Source organism: Canis aureus, chromosome 1, assembly GCF_053574225.1.
Source record: "Canis aureus isolate CA01 chromosome 1, VMU_Caureus_v.1.0, whole genome shotgun sequence".
Taxonomy (NCBI): Eukaryota; Metazoa; Chordata; class Mammalia; order Carnivora; family Canidae; genus Canis; species Canis aureus.
This window is the reverse complement of record NC_135611.1, coordinates 116549370-116567999: the sequence shown is the minus strand read 5'-3', so window position 1 is coordinate 116567999 and position 18630 is coordinate 116549370. Positions and strand designations below refer to the sequence as shown.

The 18630-nt window shown below is 38.9% G+C and overlaps 2 protein-coding genes across 16 annotated transcripts in view; one reads left to right on the top strand and one right to left on the bottom strand.

The window, feature by feature from the left end:
* The window catches only part of ZNF568 (zinc finger protein 568), an 81382-nt gene extending 73040 nt beyond the window's left edge, over positions 1-8342 (bottom strand). Inside the window, exons 1-5 of one of the 12 annotated variants that reach the window (XM_077897992.1) lie at positions 7949-8119; positions 6459-6525; positions 2881-3145; positions 2500-2699; positions 867-922 (exon numbers count right to left, since the gene is read on the bottom strand). In XM_077897992.1, the coding sequence (XP_077754118.1) occupies positions 867-881 (15 nt within the window). In that variant the 5' untranslated portion in view covers positions 882-922; positions 2500-2699; positions 2881-3145; positions 6459-6525; positions 7949-8119. Of the gene's footprint in view, positions 1-866; positions 923-2499; positions 2700-2880; positions 3146-6458; positions 6526-7750; positions 7928-7948; positions 8125-8215 lie in introns of those variants that run through there. The other 11 variants (XM_077897959.1, XM_077897515.1, XM_077898057.1 and 8 more) reach the window with 11 other exon arrangements.
* Positions 1-18630, top strand: part of ZNF829 (zinc finger protein 829) — a 76851-nt gene that overhangs the window by 45686 nt on the left and 12535 nt on the right. Inside the window, exons 1-5 of one of the 4 annotated variants that reach the window (XM_077909296.1) lie at positions 7926-8504; positions 9115-9183; positions 12829-12928; positions 16525-16651; positions 16949-17044. In XM_077909296.1, the coding sequence (XP_077765422.1) occupies positions 16531-16651; positions 16949-17044 (217 nt within the window). In that variant the 5' untranslated portion in view covers positions 7926-8504; positions 9115-9183; positions 12829-12928; positions 16525-16530. Of the gene's footprint in view, positions 1-7925; positions 8505-9114; positions 9184-12828; positions 12929-16524; positions 16652-16948; positions 17045-18630 lie in introns of those variants that run through there. The other 3 variants (XM_077909154.1, XM_077909097.1, XM_077909224.1) reach the window with 3 other exon arrangements.

Genomic DNA, 18630 nt, shown 5'->3' with positions numbered 1-18630 from the left:
TTGTGTGTTTCAGGATGGGAAATATGAGCTGAGGAAAAGAGGTAGCAAAAAGGAAAGTATTTAACAACAGGGGTGCGAGGGATTCCAGAGCTGGCAACAAAAAAAGTCAAGAACAAAGGAGAATGAGCCAGAAGACAAATAATACTGTATCCTCCAAGGCCATTAAAAAAAAAAAAAAAAAAGAGATGTGGAAAGTTATGGATACAAGAACTATTAAGATTTCTCCATAGAATGCTAGTGCATTTTAGTTCAGTTTGTAAAAAATTTCAACAGAAGAAAATATAAACGTAGGATCATTTGAAAAACATGTTCCATTTACTCTTGCAGGTAATTTTAGCTTTTAATCTTTGGCCAGGACAGAGTTTTTAAAAAACTGAGCTTAAAATTATAAGAATTATGGAATTATTTTGGAATTTCTTTGACCTAGGTCCCAATGAAAAGCTTTCTCTTTCCAGGGACACTTGGCTGGCTCAGCCAGTAGAGCACACAATTCTTGATCTCAGTGTTCTAAGTTTGGGCCCCATGCTGGGTATAGGAATCACTTTAAAAAAATAATAAAATCTTTGAAAAGCTTTCTCTTTCCTTAATTATTAGCCTTTTCCTCATAAACAGTATAAATTATGTAATAAACTTCATGTCCCAGTTTGCTTTTGTTTCTCCAGCTCATATTCAAATTGAACTTTGTATGGACCTGTTTCTGGATAGTCACATTCCAAATTTCACCTGGTTCTGATCTTCTATCTGTATTTTTCCTCACTCTTAATTTTTATCAATTTAGTTTTTTCCAATTTACAGGTAGGTTTAGGTAACCCACTGCAATTGCACTGCAAAATAACAAAGGAAACAAATAAATGCTTAAAACGTACGAGAGACCGGGTCATATCCTCTTCTTCCAAAAGGCCAGGGTCCTGAGAATGCCAAGCTGAGGAAAGAGAAATAAGAGATTTATTTCAGAGCTCCAGACAAAGGCATATAGAAATCTTCAGTACCACGTGGCTATATCATCTATAATGATACTCAGGGCATTGAGAAATGTTAACCACCACCAGCAAATGAGATGCTGAAATGTACAAGAAAGACTAATGTTACCATATAGGATCTGATAGGAATTTCTGGAGGGCTAAGTATAGGGTGACCAATGAATCTATTCAAAATACAGGCTTTCCCTAGGATCCTGTTATTTTACTCTTAATAGAAAATTTACCTCAAGTAGATAATAATAAATACCATAAAGATTTAAGAATTATATAATTTATGAAGCACTATAAAATATTTGGAGGGCAGCCCAGGTGGCCCGGGTGGCTCAGCGGTTCACACCTCCTTCAGCCCAGGGCATGATCCTGGAAACCCAGAATCGAGTCCCACGTCAGGCTCCCTGCATGGAGCCTGCTTCTCCCTCTGCTTGTGTCTCTGCCTCTCTCTGTGTCTCTCATGAATAAATAAATAAAATCTTAAAAACAAATTTGGAAAAACTTTAATTAGGGACAGGTTAGGCGCTGTAAACCAATAAAAAAGCTATAATAAAATGTAGTCATGATTCTAATGACATTTCAAACAATTTCTTTTTTAATCTAAAAAATTCAGAGCCTTCAGGTTAAAAATACATTTTTGCATTTCCTCCTTCTCTCTCCCAAAACCAACCAAAATGAAAGTAAAGGAACAAAGGAAGCTGAGTCTCATAAAGAAAGAATATAGAAGACTTCAGCAGATAAGAGATGTCAACAAAATTTTGGAAACTAGAGATTGGACAGATAATTGTTATCTAATTTAACCAGAGAAAGCTGAAGCTTAAGTGAGGGTGGGGGAAGGATGGGGAAACCATGGCAGAACCCTTGAACAGCTTAGGAATGCAGTCACTAGGTACTTCTGCAGGCAGGCGTGTGGGAATGGGAACTGAATGTAAGGGTTTGGAGCAATGTAGAGAAAATAAGGGAATTAAGTGAAAGTTGTAATATTGAAAGATGAGGTGTGTCCCTCCAATCCTTCATTTCCTACTGTGTTTGCCTTCCAAAAGCAGTTCTGGCTTACATTCCTCAAGCAAAATCTAAGACTTCTTACTTCTTGCAGGGGAAACTGACTAGCCTCCCCCAAAATAGATACAGATCCTGACATTTGGTCAATCTTCAACCTCTAATAAAACACCATATTAGAATGAAAGGCAAGGAGAAGGTGGGTGGGAGAGGGATGAGGTGAGGGAGATAAGAGGTTAGATAGAAAACAGAGATAAATCCTTATGTCCATTGTCAAAAGTCAACTAAAACTGAGAAACTAAGCATGTATGTAAGCAAGTATGAGGATATTATTCAGGAAAGTGCAGTGAATACTAAAATGTGGGATCAGGGACGAGAAAGAATAGAGTAGGAAATTTTGTTTATGATTATACATTTAAAGGCCTTTAAAAAAAAATCTAAACTAAGAAAAACAGAAATTACATTTAAAATAGTTATTTTAAAAAAATCAAACAATAGTTAAGTGAATAAATAAAAAACAAATGCCTACCCTGCAGTCAGTAACACTCAAGTGAAGTTTCTTGGTAGTAGTACTGAATTTCCTAACTCTTTTTAAAAATCTGTCTGCCCCGGGATCCCTGGGTGGCTCAGCGGTTTAGCGCCTGCCTTCGGCCCAGGGCATGATCCTGGAGTCCCGGGATGGAGTCCCACATTGGGCTCCCACATTGGGCTGCCTCTCTTTTTCTGTGTCTGAATAAATAAATAAATAAATAAATAAATAAATAAATAAATAAAGAATAATAAATGAATAATGAATAAATAATAAATAAATAAATGAATAAATAAATAATAAATGAATAAATAAGTAAAATCTTAAAATATATATATATATATATGCCCATAAACTGTGCCCATCTCTGAGCCACCTCACCTCTCCTTTCCATCATCTGGGTTAAATGCTCCACTGTCACAGAGCTACTGCTGATCTCTGAAGGTTGAGATGTCATTCAAGCCTTCCCCTCTCAGGCAGAAGGGTTAAGATAAGCTGTAGATCCAACAATTCCAGGTTCCACTCAATCTCAGGCCTCTGCAGCCTCTCAGGTCAGAAGGTCTTCCATGATGGATACCTGCTCTCCAGGCTTCCTTTTACTCACATCACAGATCTGTCTTATCTTTGTGGAGGCAGGACCTGTGGGCTTATGATATAAATCCAATTTACTTGATGTTTTCTCACTAGATCTCTATAGTAACCAGCCTCCAAGGTAGCTTCTAATGATCACTACCTTACAGTATTCATAGTTTTTGTTCAACCTCTCCTATACTAAATAGAGTTGTCCTGTTTAACCAATAGGATATTGCAAAAATGATACTGTGTGACTTCCAAAGTTAGGTCATAAAAGACATTGAGGTCTCTGTATTGCACATTCTTGAATCATGCACTTTGAAGGAAGTCAGCCACCATGCCATGAAGACACTCAAACAGCCCTAGGGAAATGCTCCTGCCAGCAACCAGCACTAACTTGCCAGCCATCTAGAAAGCAAATCCTCCAGCCCCAGTCTAGCCTAACAATGACTACAACTTTGTCAACATCTTGACTGCAACTTCATGAAATATCTGAGCCAGACTATTCAGCTAAGTTGTTTCCCACCCATCACGGAGTGTGAGATAATTGTTTATTATTGTTTAAGCCTCTGAATTTTGAGGTAATTTGTTACACAATAGTAAATAACTAATACAGTCCCAAACAATTAGCTTCCTTGCTTATAATTCACATTTCCTGGAGTCACAGACCAGAGCTGCTGGATGCAAAGACAGTAAGAACCTGGAGGAACACTCAAAGGTTCAGCAACCTAGGTTGAACTAAGTACTCAAGAGAAACACCAAGATTCTAGAAACAAGGTGAACACAACAGTGATGTTCACATAATATCTGTTCTTCAAATATCTTCTGTGAGCATTAAGGTGTAGACTCAGTGTAGTGACAGATACAAAGTTGAGTCAAAAAAGATTCAGATTTGCAGCAACCTCAGGTTTGGAGTAAAAGAGAGCTGCAGCTATTCCATTTCCTATTTATCCTGGCAATCAAGGTAAAAGAGAGTTGCAATTTAGGATTCCCATACTCTTCATCTGAAATTAGAATTATACTCACATCACAATGATATTGGATGAATAAAATGGCTAAGTTAAGAAATATTAATTTATCATCTGCTTTAAGCCTTTATTACATAGAGTAAAAAAGTAACATACAAGAATGTAGACTAATCCTTGCACTGTATGACAGAACAGAATAAAACAGAAACATTCAATTGTAATAAATTTTGATATACTCTTAATATCCCTCACACAATTTCTATTTTCCCCTAGGCAATTATCACTAATAAACTATTCATCATACATATTGTCTGTGTATCCCCTCATTATAAACTCCATGAAAACAGGAATTTTTTTTTAATCTCTCTTTGCCATTGATGGTAGGTGCTCAAAAAAATATGTTGATTAAAATGGTGTAACCACTATGGAAAACAATATGGCAGTGAAAAACCAAAAAAAAAAAAACAAAAAAAAAAAAAACAGAATTTACCGGATCCAAAAATTCCACTTCTGGGTACATACCCAAAAGAACTGAAAGCAAGAACTTGAACAAATATTTGTACACTCATTTATAGCAGCATATTTGTAATAGTCAAAAGGTAGAAGAAACCCACGTATGCATTGACAGATGAATGAATTGATAAACAAAATGCAGTGTATACATAGTGTGGAATATTATGAAATTCTGACATGCTCTAACATGGATGAACCTTGAAGAAATTATGCTAAGTTAAATAAACTCTTCACAAAAAAACAAATACTGTATGATTCAACTTATATGAGGTATGTAGAGTGGTCAAATTCATATAGACAGAAAGTAGGGACGTCTGGGTGGCTCAGTGGTTGAGTCGGCCTTTGGCTCAGGGCGCAATCCTGGGTCCAGGGATTGAGTTCTGCATCAGCTCCCTGCGAGGAGCCTGCTTCGCCCTCTATGTCTCTGCCTCTCTGTGTTTCTCATGAATAAATAAATAAAATCCTTAAAAAAAAATTCACATAGAAAAATAGAATGGAAGTTTCTGGGACTGAGAGATCCAAGGAATGGGGAAGTTATTGCTTAATGGGTACAAAGTTTCTCTTTTACAAGATGAAAGAGTTCTATGGATAAATGGTGGTGACACTGGTACAGCAATATGAATGTAACGCCACTGAACTCTACACTTAAAAATGATTAAAATGTTAAATGTTGAGGCAGCCCGGGTGGCTCAGCGGTTTAAGCGCCGCCTTCAGCCCAGGGCTGGATCCTGGAGACCCGGGATCGAGTCCCACATCGGGCTCCCTGGGTGGAGCCTGCTTCTCCCCCTGCCTGTGTCCTTGCCTCTCTCCCTCTCTATGTGTCTGTCATGAATAAATAAATAAAATCTTTAAAAAAAAAGTGAAACATTTTTGTGCTTTAAGCTTTATCAAGGTATAATTAACGTACAAAAAGTTGCACACATTTAATATATATATGTCCTGATGAGTTTAGACATATATATATATATATATATATATATATATATATATTCATGATACCAATTCCATAACCAAGGTACTAAACATATCCATCACCTCCAAAAATTTCCTTGAGTTCTTTTGTTTCTGTGGAAGAACAATTAATACAAGATCTGTACTCAAAACAAAGTATATAATTCTGTATTGTTAATATAGATATTGTGTTGTACAGACCTCTACAACTTATTCTTCTTGCATAACATAAATTTTGTACCCATTTCCCTCTACTCCCTAGGCTCTGGCAACCATTATTCTATTCTTGTGCCTCTTAATTCTCTGACTGGCTTACTTCCCATAACATAATGTTCTTTAGTTTCATCCCTCTTGTCACAAACAGCAGGCTCTCCTTCTTTGAATAATATTCCATTTTATGTATATACCACATTTTCTTTATCCATTCATCTATTGATTAATGTTTCCTTATTTTAGCTATTGTAAATAATGCTGCAATGAAAATGGGGGTGCAGATATTAAAATGGAAAATTTTATGTTACGTGTTAAGTTTTATCACAATTAAAAGTATATATACATATATATATATACACATGTATAAAAAGACACAGATACACATTTATAGATGTACAAAGGATACATATATATACACTTAAATGAATTCTACTAATCTGGAGAATTTAAAATCAGAAGAAAGGAATATATTTAAGGATAACACAGAAATGGGTGGGTAGTTTGGAGTTCAAATATTCTAAAGTCTTAAGTTGGGGTTTTGTTAAGTATGCATGTTAAAAATTCAAGGAAAAGAACGGGGTTTTGTTAAGTATGCATGTTAAAAATTCAAGGAAAAGAACGGAAACCAAAGCAGTGGAGAGAGAGAAGTGAATAAGCTAAATCTACACAATAAAAAAGCTACAATAAATAGAAAGCAAATTTGTATCAGCATTCCAATAAATGCAAATGAATTAAACTCACCTATTAAAATAACATTCAAACAGGATAAAAGGGTAAAAAGTCCAGCAATATACTCTTTACAAGAGACCTGAAGCATAAAAATATAAAAAGAGGGATCCCTGGGTGGCGCAGCGGTTTAGCGCCTGCCTTTGGCCCAGGGCACGATCCTGGAGACCCGGGATCGAGTCCCACATCGGGCTCCCGGTGCATGGAGCCTGCTTCTCCCTCTGTCTGTGTCTCTGCCTCTCTCTCTCTCTCTCTCTCTCTCTCTGTGTGACTATCATAAATAAATAAAAAATTAAAAAAAAAAAAAACATAAAAAGAAGGGGTTGGAAAATGAACTTCCTGGATAATACAATAACAAAATCTGAACAGGAATATTATCAGACAAAAGAGAACTTGGAGTAAAAGGCGTTCACCAGGATAAAGAGGCATGTTTCCTAATGCAGTAAATTGAAATCTTGGTCCCAATTCTTCACGTCCCTCTAATATTCACACTCCTTGCCACTAACTTTACCTTGTCCTCCCACTTGAGTGTAAGTAAGCCAAGCCATGTGGCTTGCTTTAGCTAATGTATTATTACTATACGGAGGAGCAGAGGTATTTAAGGGTGTTTGTATGGTTTGTCCTGTGCTCTGATGATCCATGATGAAAGCATGTCCTGATAACCACTGTCCTCTTAGCCTGAGTAGCAGAAAGAACATACAGAGAACAGATCTAAATCCATCCTGCAGTCTAATTACTCAGCCAACAACAGCCTAAATAAGCTGAACACAGAGAACCAAGGAAAAGGTGAACATGAGAATAAATGCTTGCTGTTTATGCCACTGATTTACAGGTAGTTTGTTAGCATTACTATCATGGCAATAGCTAAGTAATACATATGATAAAAGATGCAAGCCATATGATGTTGAGATCATGAATCTGGAAAAGATCCACAGGAAAACTGGAAGGCAACAGAACAGAACCAAGAACTTCTGGGGGAAGGGAGGGAAGGCAGCAAAGGAGACTAAGGAGTGGCCAAAGGACAGGGAGGACTGCTTAAAACCAAACACAAAATTTTATACAATTTTTTTTCAAGACGTTATCGAGTATGACAAATACTATACAGAAGTCAACTCAAGAACCACGACACATATCACAAATAGCTCATCACAGACCTTTCACGACAAACAAACACCATACAACCACACACAACCACAAACATCGCCATTACACACACCTCAAACATCCCATCACAATTAGTCCATCACACTCACACACATCACCACACTCTCTCTCTTACACACACACACACACACACTGACTCCCACCACAGTTTCTTGGTGCAACAAGTCCAACCACTCTCCAGGAGCGTATTCCCACCCCGAGCACTTTGCACCGTGGCCACTCCAGACGCGCTGGGCCTCCCGAGAGGCTCCGCCCCGTCAGCCTCGCCGCCTAGCGGCCTCGCAGCCCAAACAGCTCAAGCCCCTCCCCCATGCCCCGCTGCGGGGACGCGGTAGCGTCACCTGCCGGAAACGCCCGAATGCGCCTTCAGCTCGCGGTTTCTGGGAGGTTAAGTGAAGGCGACCGACAGAAAGGCCCAGGCCAGACGCCGGTAACGCCGAACCATCCCTTCGCGCCCTCCTCCCAACGGACGTCCCCGAGCACACCACCTCCCAGAAGGCTTCGCGGCCTGATTTAACTTCCGACCGGAAAGCTGTCTGCGTTTCCTGTGTGAGGAAGGGGATGCACCAGGCCGGCGCTGAAGGCCCGGCTGGAAGATGCCAACCTACCGTGCCTCGCAACCCTGAGACTGGCTGAGAACTGCAGTTACAGTCGTTTCAGGAGGGTCGCTGGCAGGTCGCTGAGAGGAATTGGCCGCGGGGCCGCGGGTGCATCTCCGGACTACATTTCCCAGAGGGCCCTGTGGCCCGTCGCTCTTCTCGCAGGAACGCGAACGTTTCGTCACGCCTGGCGGGACCGTTAGATCCGTGAGGTGAGAGTCGATCCGCCGCGGAGGAACTGATTCAACTGTGCCTGTGCGACGCGAGGAGACCCAAAAGTTGAGGAACCCGGAGGCAGGTACCGAACTGGGTCATCCGACCCGTGCGAGCGGAGCGGCCTGTAAAGGGGGAGGTTGTGGGATTTTGTGTGTGAGAGGTTGTGACATTGAGACCTGTGTGCGATTATCGGTTGCCCATCATTGTGGGGTTGTGACTGCGTGTGTTCTTATGGTGATGTGGGATTGTGACCCCGCGGCACTGGGGAGGGGGGTGTCTTGCGACTGTACGAGAGTAAGTTAACTGTATTTGTTCGGTGGTGGGTATATGATAACTGTGTTACCAGGTACAGCTCTCTGTGTGCAGGTGTGTGCAGTGTTTGTCGCATTGGTTTCAGTATGACCGTGCCCAAGATATGGGGCACTGTGTCTGGTATGGGGTTCCTGTCATATGTAAGAGTGTATGTAACTCCAGGACTCTGCCCCAGGGAACCTTTGTGAAATTTGGTCAGATTATAGCTCCTTGACACCAGGGACCTCAGCTTTTTCCTGAGACACGGATTAGGCAGGATGCCCCATTCTCCTCTGATTTCCATCCCCCGTGTGTGGTGGGAGCTGGGCCTGGGACTGGAGCTGACCAGTTTGGGAAATAAGGAAAACATGGTGTTTTGCAATTACTTTTTCCTCTCCCAGTTCCGCCCTTCTCTAGGTGCAGAAGAGAAGGAAAGAATGCACAATGAACTTCTACAAGCAATGTCCAAGGTGTGTTCGAGTCTCCTCTTTGTTTTCTTTCTTCTGAAAGTTAAATGATAAGAAAGATGCCATTTAATTGTAGGTCCCTCTGATTTCCCTCTTAGAGAAAAGAGTAGGCCAGCCTGGTATTAAAACCCAACAGCACCAATATATTTAATGTTTACTTATTTGGAAAATGGATCCACGTCTGTTTGTGGACTTTTCTTCTTTTTAAATGCAATATTTGGGACACCTGGGTGGCACAGAGGCTGAGCATCTGCCCTTGGCTCCGGGTATATGCTGGGTCCAGGGATTGGGTCCTGCATTGGGCTCCCGGCGAGGAGCATGCTTCTCCCTCTTGTCTATGTCCCTGCCTCTCTCTGTGTGTCTCTCATGAGTAAATAAATAAAATCTTAAATAAATGCAATATTTGTTATGATTTTAAAATAAAAATATGAGGTGCGTAGGTGGCTCAGTCGGTTAAGCCACTAACTCTTGATGTGGGCTCAGGTCTTAATCTCAGCGTCCTGAGTTCAGGCCCTGCATTGGGTTCCATCCTGGATATGGAGCCTACTTAAATAAAATAAAAATAAAAGCATGAAAAAATAAAAATAAAAAATAAAAGCATGATTATTTTAGAGAAAACACAGAATTACCAAAAAACAAAATTTGATCACTAAAATAACTGTTAATATTTTGATTAATTTTTATTATTTTTCCAAAATCAAATTATACTGCATTTACCATATTATGTCCTACACTTTCACTAAAAAGTATCATTCTCTTGTGTTGTCAAATGGTCTTTAAAAGTACAATTTTTCAAAGATAAATATTTCTTTATATGAATGAGTTATAGTCTATCCTTTTTTCCAGGTCAGTTATGTCAGACTTTGAAATCTTTAAATATTTATTTATACACGCACACAACACACACACACAGTTTTGAAATTGGACTTCCATGATTAATAATGAGATTGAACACCATTTCATAGGTTTATTGGTTATTAGGGTTTTGTCATTTGTGACCTGCCTCTTCAGATCTTTTACCTTTTTGCTCTTACATTATCTCTTGTTGATTCATAGGAGTGTGGGTCCTTCATTGATAGTTTTCTACTGTTTAGATTGTTTTATCACTCTGTTAAGGTGGTTTTATGAATACAAATCCTAACTTTAACACAATTAAATTTACCCAATTTTTTTTCTTTATGGTTGGTACTTTTTGTATTTCAAGAAATCCTTTCCTGTCCCAAAGTTATACAGATATCCTTCTATATTTATGCTTAAAGCTATAACTTTTGCTTTTTGGGTTGCCTGGCTGCCCCAGTTGGTGGAGCATGTGACTTTCAACCTTGGGGTTGTGAGTTCAAGCCCCACATTGGGTGCAGAGATTACTTAAAAATAAAATCTTTTAAAAAGTTTTGCCTTTCCCATTTATATATTTAATCCCCCCCCCCCCAACTGGCTTTCATGTATGATGTAAAGTGGGGCCCAAGGTTTTTCCGTCTTATAAATTCCTCCCTAGCTTTCTCAGAGCCAAATATTAGTGCACTGTTCCCATTTCAGATGTATCCAAATCCATGTAAATCCAGTCTGTATGTGTGTGGGTATATTTATGAGCTCTATCATAGTATCACAGTCTCCATTTTTCTAGCTTCTCTCTCCTTTGAAGGTATTTTTGCTTTTCTTCCTCTCGCTGTTTTGTTTTTGTTTTTTGTTTTTTATTCACAAGAGACACAGAGGCAGAGACACAGGCAGAGGGAGAAGCAGGCTCCATGCAGGGAGCCTGACGTGGGACTCCATCCCAGGACCCCAGGATTACACCCTGGGCTGAAGACAGTGCTAAACCGCTGGGCCACCCAGGCTGCCCTCCTCTGGCTGTTTTTAAGACTTTTTCCCAGTTTTTTTTTTTTTTTTTTTTCCTGTAATTTTAGTATAACATGTCTAAGTGTGCCTTTTAAAAATTTTATCTGCTTGGGATTTGTAGAGTTTTTTGAATTTGTGGATAGGTGTTTTTTATTATATTAAAGAAATTGTCAGCCATTTTCAAAGATTGCCTCTTCCTTATTCTCTCCCTCTCTCTCTCTCCTTTCCCTTCTCAGGCTCTGATTAAACATAGATTAGAATTTATCATTACCCTTTTTTGTCTCTTAATCTTTTTTGTTTTTAGAGTTGATACTCTAGGTGTCTACTCTCAATTTTTAAAATGGTGTGTTTGGTACAGAGGCAAAGGAAATCAGGTTAAGAATCAATCACACCAAATGTATTCAGCTTAAGACCTTTCTCTCTGAGTTCTTTAGAAGATGGCTGAGTATTTCCAGTCCATTCTCCTGTGCCAAAATCCAGAGTATCTGGCTCTTCTCTCCCATCAGCCTCTAATTACACTTGCCATTTCTATAGTGAAGATTGTTGCCCAATATTAATTGGAATAATGCTAGTTATTATATAATATCTATAATACTATAGTACAAGATAAAAGGAATGAAATGAATTTTGTTCTCAGAAGCTAATAAATTTTTTTTAATTTTTCTACAAAATTAATCTCTACATCCAAAATAGGGCTTGACCCTATAAACCTGGAGATGAAGAGTAGCATGCTCTACTGTCTGAGCCAGCCCAGCACCCTCCCCCCACCTTTTTAAAACCTAATGTTTAATCAGGAAATATTTGAACCATTCATACTAAAATCAGAGAAAAGATAAGGATATACACCATCACCAATGTTATTTAAATTGTTGCATTGGTATTAACCAAAGCACTTAGACAAGAGAAAAAATTAGGTTAAAAATTAGAAAAGAGGATGTAAAATTATCACTTCACAGATGATATGAATATGTACCTAGAAAACCAAATCAGCCTATAACTTGCACTTTGAAATAAGCAGGACTTCATAGGAAGCAAGCAAAATAAATTTTTTATAATTTCTACTTTCAACTCTGGGCTAAATTTTTTTGTTGCCCTGGATAAAAACTTGTGTAATCCCTAAAGTTTTGATCACTTTTTGGTATCCTTTTTTTTTTTTTCCAGTGATAAGGTCAGTCTCAATTTACAAATTACAACCTCTAGTTGAGTGTAATAATATGTAAGATTCATTTGGAGTCTTTTCATTGGGGGTGCCTGGGTGGCTCAGTCAGTTAAGTGTCTGCCTTTGGCTCAGGTCATGATCACATGGTCCTAGGCTGAACTCTGTATTGGGTCCCTGCTTGCAGGAGCTTGCTTCTCCCTCTCCCTGCTCATCCTCTCTCTGTTTCTCTTACTCTCTCTCTTTCAAATAAATAAATAAAATCTTAAAAAATAATAATAAAGCCTTTTCTTTGAGTTTAGATTTGCTGTAAGCTAGAAGCTTACAGTGTGAAAAGAGGGATACACTAAACTTTTCTTCAACCTAAGTTTCTTTTCTCCCATCCAGTAGGCTGTTTTTGACTCCTATGAGGTTGCAGTGGGTAGAAAAGAAGAGGTAAGGGAAAAGACTTATTTGACTGGTGCTACTGTTTTGGTCTTAGTCCCTCTTGCTTTTCTGGATTTTCAACACTGACTCATTTTCTTATAGGGTGCTTTGATAGGATTCTCAGAGAATTCCCTGCTGGAAACCTCTAATTGTATTTTCATGTGACATGGGGAACACATCTTAAAATGGCTACTTTTTTTTTTTTTTAAGATTTTATTTATTTATTTTAGAGAGAGAAGGAGAGGAACAAGCTGGCTTGATGCTGAACACAGAGTCTAATGTGGGGCTCGATCCCATGAGATCATGACCTGAGCTGAAATCAAGAGTCAGGTGATTAATTGACTGAGCCCCCAGGGGCCCTTGAATGGCTACTTATAATATCTGTCTTACACTTGGGGATTCTGTGATCTACTGCTTTGTTGGGAATCACACTGTCCCTCCTATGGTCCAAAAAGAGGACTGGATGCCAGTCTCTGTGCCCTCTAAACTCCAAGAAACAGCAAAAATTCTCCTAAACAGTCTCATTCTACTTTGGACCCTGGAGTCTAAGATGAAAGAGAAGTAACCTAATTTTTCCTATAGGATGGAAATGTGTGTCATCTTTCAACAACCAGTTTTGGGGCACCAATTGAGTCCTACAATTTAATGCAGTTCTGACATTAATTACCCAGAGTTAACACAGAGCCCCATAAGTTTAGGGACTTAGCCTTACAGACTACCCTATTTCAGACAAGTGTTAACAAGCCTTGGGTAGCCCAAAGGCAACTGCACTTCTGCCCAGCAAACCACAAATTGAGGCATTCCCACGATGCCCACTCAGGTACAGTAATTGATTAGAATGACTCCTAGAACTCCGTTAAGTACTATATTTATGATCACAGTTTTACTACAAAAAATACAATTCAGGAGCAGCCAAATGGTAGAGATGTATGGAGCAAGGTATGAGAGGGAGGACCATATCTGGAAAGGATCTTAAGGATTTTGCCTAACAAAATGGCAAGGTTTTTTCATAATGTTTATATTATGGAAAATTCTACTAGTAAAATTATAAAAGTTAAGGAATTTATGTTAATAGGGAATAATTCTTGTAACAGTCATAAGAGAACTGTAATTTTGAAGAAAGTTAAATTATGCTCTTGTCTAAGATGGTGATGTTTTACTTATTTTTTTAAGATTTGAGAGAGCATGAGCAAGAGGGACAGAGGGGGGAGGGGAGAGAGAGAGAGAGAGATTCTGAAGCAGACTCCATGCTAAACGTGGAGACTGATGTAGGGCTCTATCTCACAAGCCTGAGATCATGACCTGAGCCAAAACCAAGAGTTGGATGCTTAACTGATTGTGCCACCCTGGCATCCTGATAGTAATATTTTAAATTAATGTTCAGCCAATTTTGCATTTAAAAAATTCAAGAAATTTTAAAAGACTTAATGAAAAATGGCAGAGCTTTGTCCCAGCACCCAATCCCACTCCCCTCAAGTGGATACCCTCAAATTTTTTTCTGTTTCTCTTGGCAGGTTTCCTATATTTTCTCTCTCTCTTTTTTTTTTTTTTTTTAAGATTTTATTTATTTATTCATGATAGTCACACAGAGAGAGAGAGAGGCAGAGACATAAGCAGAGGGAGAAGCAGGCTCCATACAGGGAGCCCGATGTGGGATTCGATCCCGGGTCTCCAGGATCGCGCCCTGGGTCAAAGGCAGGCGCTAAACCGCTGCGCCACCCAGGGATCCCTCTCTCTCTTTTTTTAAAGATTTAATTTTTAAGTTAATCTCTGCACCCCACGTGGGGTTCAAATTCACAACTTCGAGATCAAGAGTAACTTGTTCTACCAACTGAGCCATCCAGGTGCCCTCTTCCTATATTTCTTTTTCTTTTAAATATTTTATTTATTTGAGAGAGAGAAAGAGAGAGCAGGAGTGGGGTTAGGGGCAGAGGGAAAGAAGAGGGAGAAGTAGATTCCCTCATGAGCAGGTAGCTTAGTGTGGGGCTCAGTCCCAGGACCCTGTGATCATGACCTCAGCTGAAAGGCAGATGCTTAACCAACTAAGCCACCCAGGTGGCCCCTTTTTTTCCAATATTTCGAATTCATATTGCTACATTGCTATTTTTTTTAAAATATGCTATTTATTTATTTATTTATTTGGGCAGGGAGGGTCAGAGGGAGAAAGAGAGAGAAAATCTTAAGTAAGCTCCACACATAGTGCAGAGCCTGACACCAGGCCTAATCTCACAACCCAGAGATCATGACCTGAACTGAAATCAAGAGATGCTTAACACCCAGGCGCCTCCATTGCTATTTTTTTAATAGACATTCCTGGAGACTTTCTTGAGGTAAATATGGTTTGATATTTCCCATCCCATTCCTCACTTCATGTTTCTGTAAAAGAGTTATGTCACAAGTTTTCTTTAAACCATTGATATTCATCTAATTAGGATCTTGCAGATATTATTAATCTGAGCCAAGTAGTACACTAGATCCTAAGTTCTTTTCAGTACAATTTTTACAGTTTTCTGAGGGTAAACTGGTTTGTTTCCTCAGTTGCCTCATTCCATATATGTGTAGCTCTTTTCTTCCCCAAATCTACCAACACTGCTTCCAGTTGCCTATCTAAAATACTTCCCATGTGATCAAACTTATTATTAGGTCTTTATTTTTCCTTGTAGACCTCTTTCCCATAGTCCTTTGTCTTCCTGTTTCTAGACATTGCTCCCTAGTTCTGGTGCCAGATAATGTCCTGGAACTTGCATCTTGTAGTTTCTGAATATAGTATCTTTCTTTTTCTTAATACTTCCTACTTTTGATGGAGTCTGTAGCCCAGGAGCTTCTTTTAAAAGCAACTTGGATGGGATCCCTGGGTGGCGCAGCGGTTTGGCGCCTGCCTTTGGCCCAGGGCGCGATCCTGGAGACCCGGGATCGAATCCCACGTCGGGCTCCCGGTGCATGGAGCCTGCTTCTCCCTCTGCCTATGTCTCTGCCTCTCTCTCTCTCTCTCTCTCTCTGTGACTATCATAAATAAATAAATAAAAAAAAAATTAAAAATAAAAGCAACTTGGACAAATAAATAAATAAATAAAAGCAACTTGGAGATATTTTTATCTTTCCCTGCAAATGTATCTTCACATTAGCTTGAGTTTTAATCTTGCTTGGTATATAATTCTCACACTAGCTTTGACTGGGTATAGAATTCTAGGCCAGGGGGATCCCTGGGTGGCTCAGCTGTTTAGTGCCTGCCTTGGCCCAGGGCGTGATCCTGGAGTCCCAGGATCGAGTCCCACGTCGGGCTCCCTGCGTGGAGCCTGCATCTCCCTCTGCCTATGTCTCTGCCTCTCTCTCTCTCTCTGTCTCTCATGAATAAATAAATAAAATCTTAAAAAAAAAAAAAAAGAATTCTAGGCCAGAATTCATTTTCCTTTGTAATATTAAAGGAATATTTTTTTTTCTTACTTCAAGGAGTACTGTTGAAAAGTCCACTGTGATTTTAATTCCTGAAAATTTTTGTGTGATCCATGTTTTCTTCTTGGAAGCTTTTAGAAATTCTGTTTTTCCTTGACATTCTGAAATTTTACTCAAAAGTATATCATAAGAAGTTTTTTTAAAAGTACATCACATTGTTCCGTCTTTGGAGTCTTAAAGGGAAAATGTGGGAAGGGGGAAGGAATTCACATATATGCACACTTCAGTATAACCAGGCATTGACCATTGAGCTGTATGTTTGCTATTTCATAAAAAATGTTTACTTGCATATTCCTTGATAAATCCTTCTCTACACAGGAAATATTTCTTCTACTGACATAATAGAGTTCCCTTCAATTTGCTTAATAATCTCTGTTTCTTTCTATAAAGCTTTCTACCACCATCTCTACTAACGTCTTATTTATTTATTTTTTAAATCTCCTTCAACTGTAAAAGCATGTTTGTTGTTTCAGGGGTCAATGATGTTCAGGGATGTATCTGTAAACTTCTCTCAGGAGGAATGGGAATGCCTGGACTCTGGTCAGATGAATTTATACAAAGAAGTGATGTTGGAGAATTTCAGCAACCTGGTTTCAGTGGGTAAGGATAACTTTATCCCCCCAAATTCAGAGTCTGCCCTCGGAAATGTCTCCTTTCTCCATTGTTATAATTATTTGTTTCAAGTAACCAGCTAAATTTCTGCTCCTTGTTCCTTAAGGAATGGTTTGAGTTGGAATGGAATGGAAGAGTTGGAAATAAGCAGCTCCAATGGGCTGAAGCTTCATCTTTCTCTGGTCCTTCCTATAGTGGCATCTTTTTCTTGATCACCAAGGGACTGGATCTGATTTCTGAGACACCCACAGCATAACAATGTCCCGTGTCTTTTCTTGTGATCAGGACTTTCCAATTCTAAGCCAGCTGTGATTTCCTTATTGGAACAAGGAAAAGAGCCCTGGATGGTTGAAAGAGAGCTGACAAGAGGCCTTTGTTCAGGTGAGTGAAATGATAGAGTAATGATATTGTCCCATTTTTTTAACTGGGTTGTCTTTTTATTTTTGAGTTATTATATATTCTAGATACAAGTCTCTTATCAGCTGTATGATTCACAACTATTTTCTCCCATTAAGTGAGTGTGTTTTCACTCTCTTGGTTTTGTCCTTTGAAGCACAAGTTTTTTATTTTTTTTATTTTTATTTATTTTTTAAAGATTTTATTTATTTATTCATGAGATACACAGAGAGAGGGAGAGAGAGGCAGAGACACAGGCAGAGGGAGAAGCAGGCTCCATGCCAGGAGCCTGACGTGGGACTCGATCCCGGGACTCCAGGATCACACCCTGGGCCAAAGGCAGGCGCTAAACTGCTGAGCCACCCAGAGATCCCCAAAGCACAAGTTTTTAATTCTGACGAAATCCAGTTTATCTATTTTTTCTTTGGTTGCATGTGCGTGTGAACTCCTCTTTAAGTTAAGAGCCTTCATAATTAAGTTTATTAATACGTTCTGGAAATAGGAAAATATTTCACACTTACCCTATTATCAGGTAAAAGTTTTATGTCAATTATATCCAAAAAAAGTAATATAAAACAACAAAAGAAGCTTTTTTCAATTGTAGACACAACTTTAGTTTTACAGTTTAGCCATAAAGTAGGATAAACAACTAAAGAACTCACCAATGCAGAGCTCCAAAATTTTTTTTTTCCTTTCTGGGAGGCACAAGATATTTTAAACAGACTCACAGGGAAGATAATAATCCAGATTCTCTGTTTTCACTTAACAAAGAATGAAGGGATCCCTGGAAACAGATTTCCATTATCCCTATAGAAATAGCCATAAAATCAGATTTCTAATCACTGTAACTTACCAACCTTGCACAAACCAGAACCCAAACTAGACTTGGCCTAACAATAAAACCCAAGCAAGACACATTGAGAAGGGTGTAGTGGACAGAAAGTGAATGAAAGTAGAGTTTTATTGCTGCTTGGGATTTACTGAGGCAGCCAAGAAGAGAAGACTGCTAGGACTTAAATAGCCTGTGAGGTACACTTCTCAAGTCACACACTTTACTGCCTCCTGTAGATAAGTCATTTGGACATCTTGGTGGGATCTTCAAAATAATCAGAGTATAAAACTTCTCAAAAGTTAAATATAACTTTTCTAAGTGTATGATAAGCATATTTGAAAGATTTATTTAGCTCATTAATGAGAGAACCAGAAGAATGGTAAAGCTAGTTCAAGTTATCTGGAAGAGACTGAGTTCATACTGTCCCAGAGAGAAAGAATGCAGGAATCACATCACTAACTTGGATACAAAAACTAGTTATTGACTTACAGGATAATAAATTTGTAACCTTAAGGCTGTCTTTTCACCAGACAAATCATTTGCAACCTGTTGTTCTCCACAGCAAGTTTTTGTTCTTTATTCAGTTACTTTCTAGATTTTTCCAGTAGATTGTGTTGCTGTTGTGAGCATCTACAATTTTCTTTTTTTTCTTTTTTTTTTTTTTTTTATTTATTTATGATAGTCACAGAGAGAGAGAGAGAGGCAGAGACACAGGCAGAGGGAGAAGCAGGCTCCATGC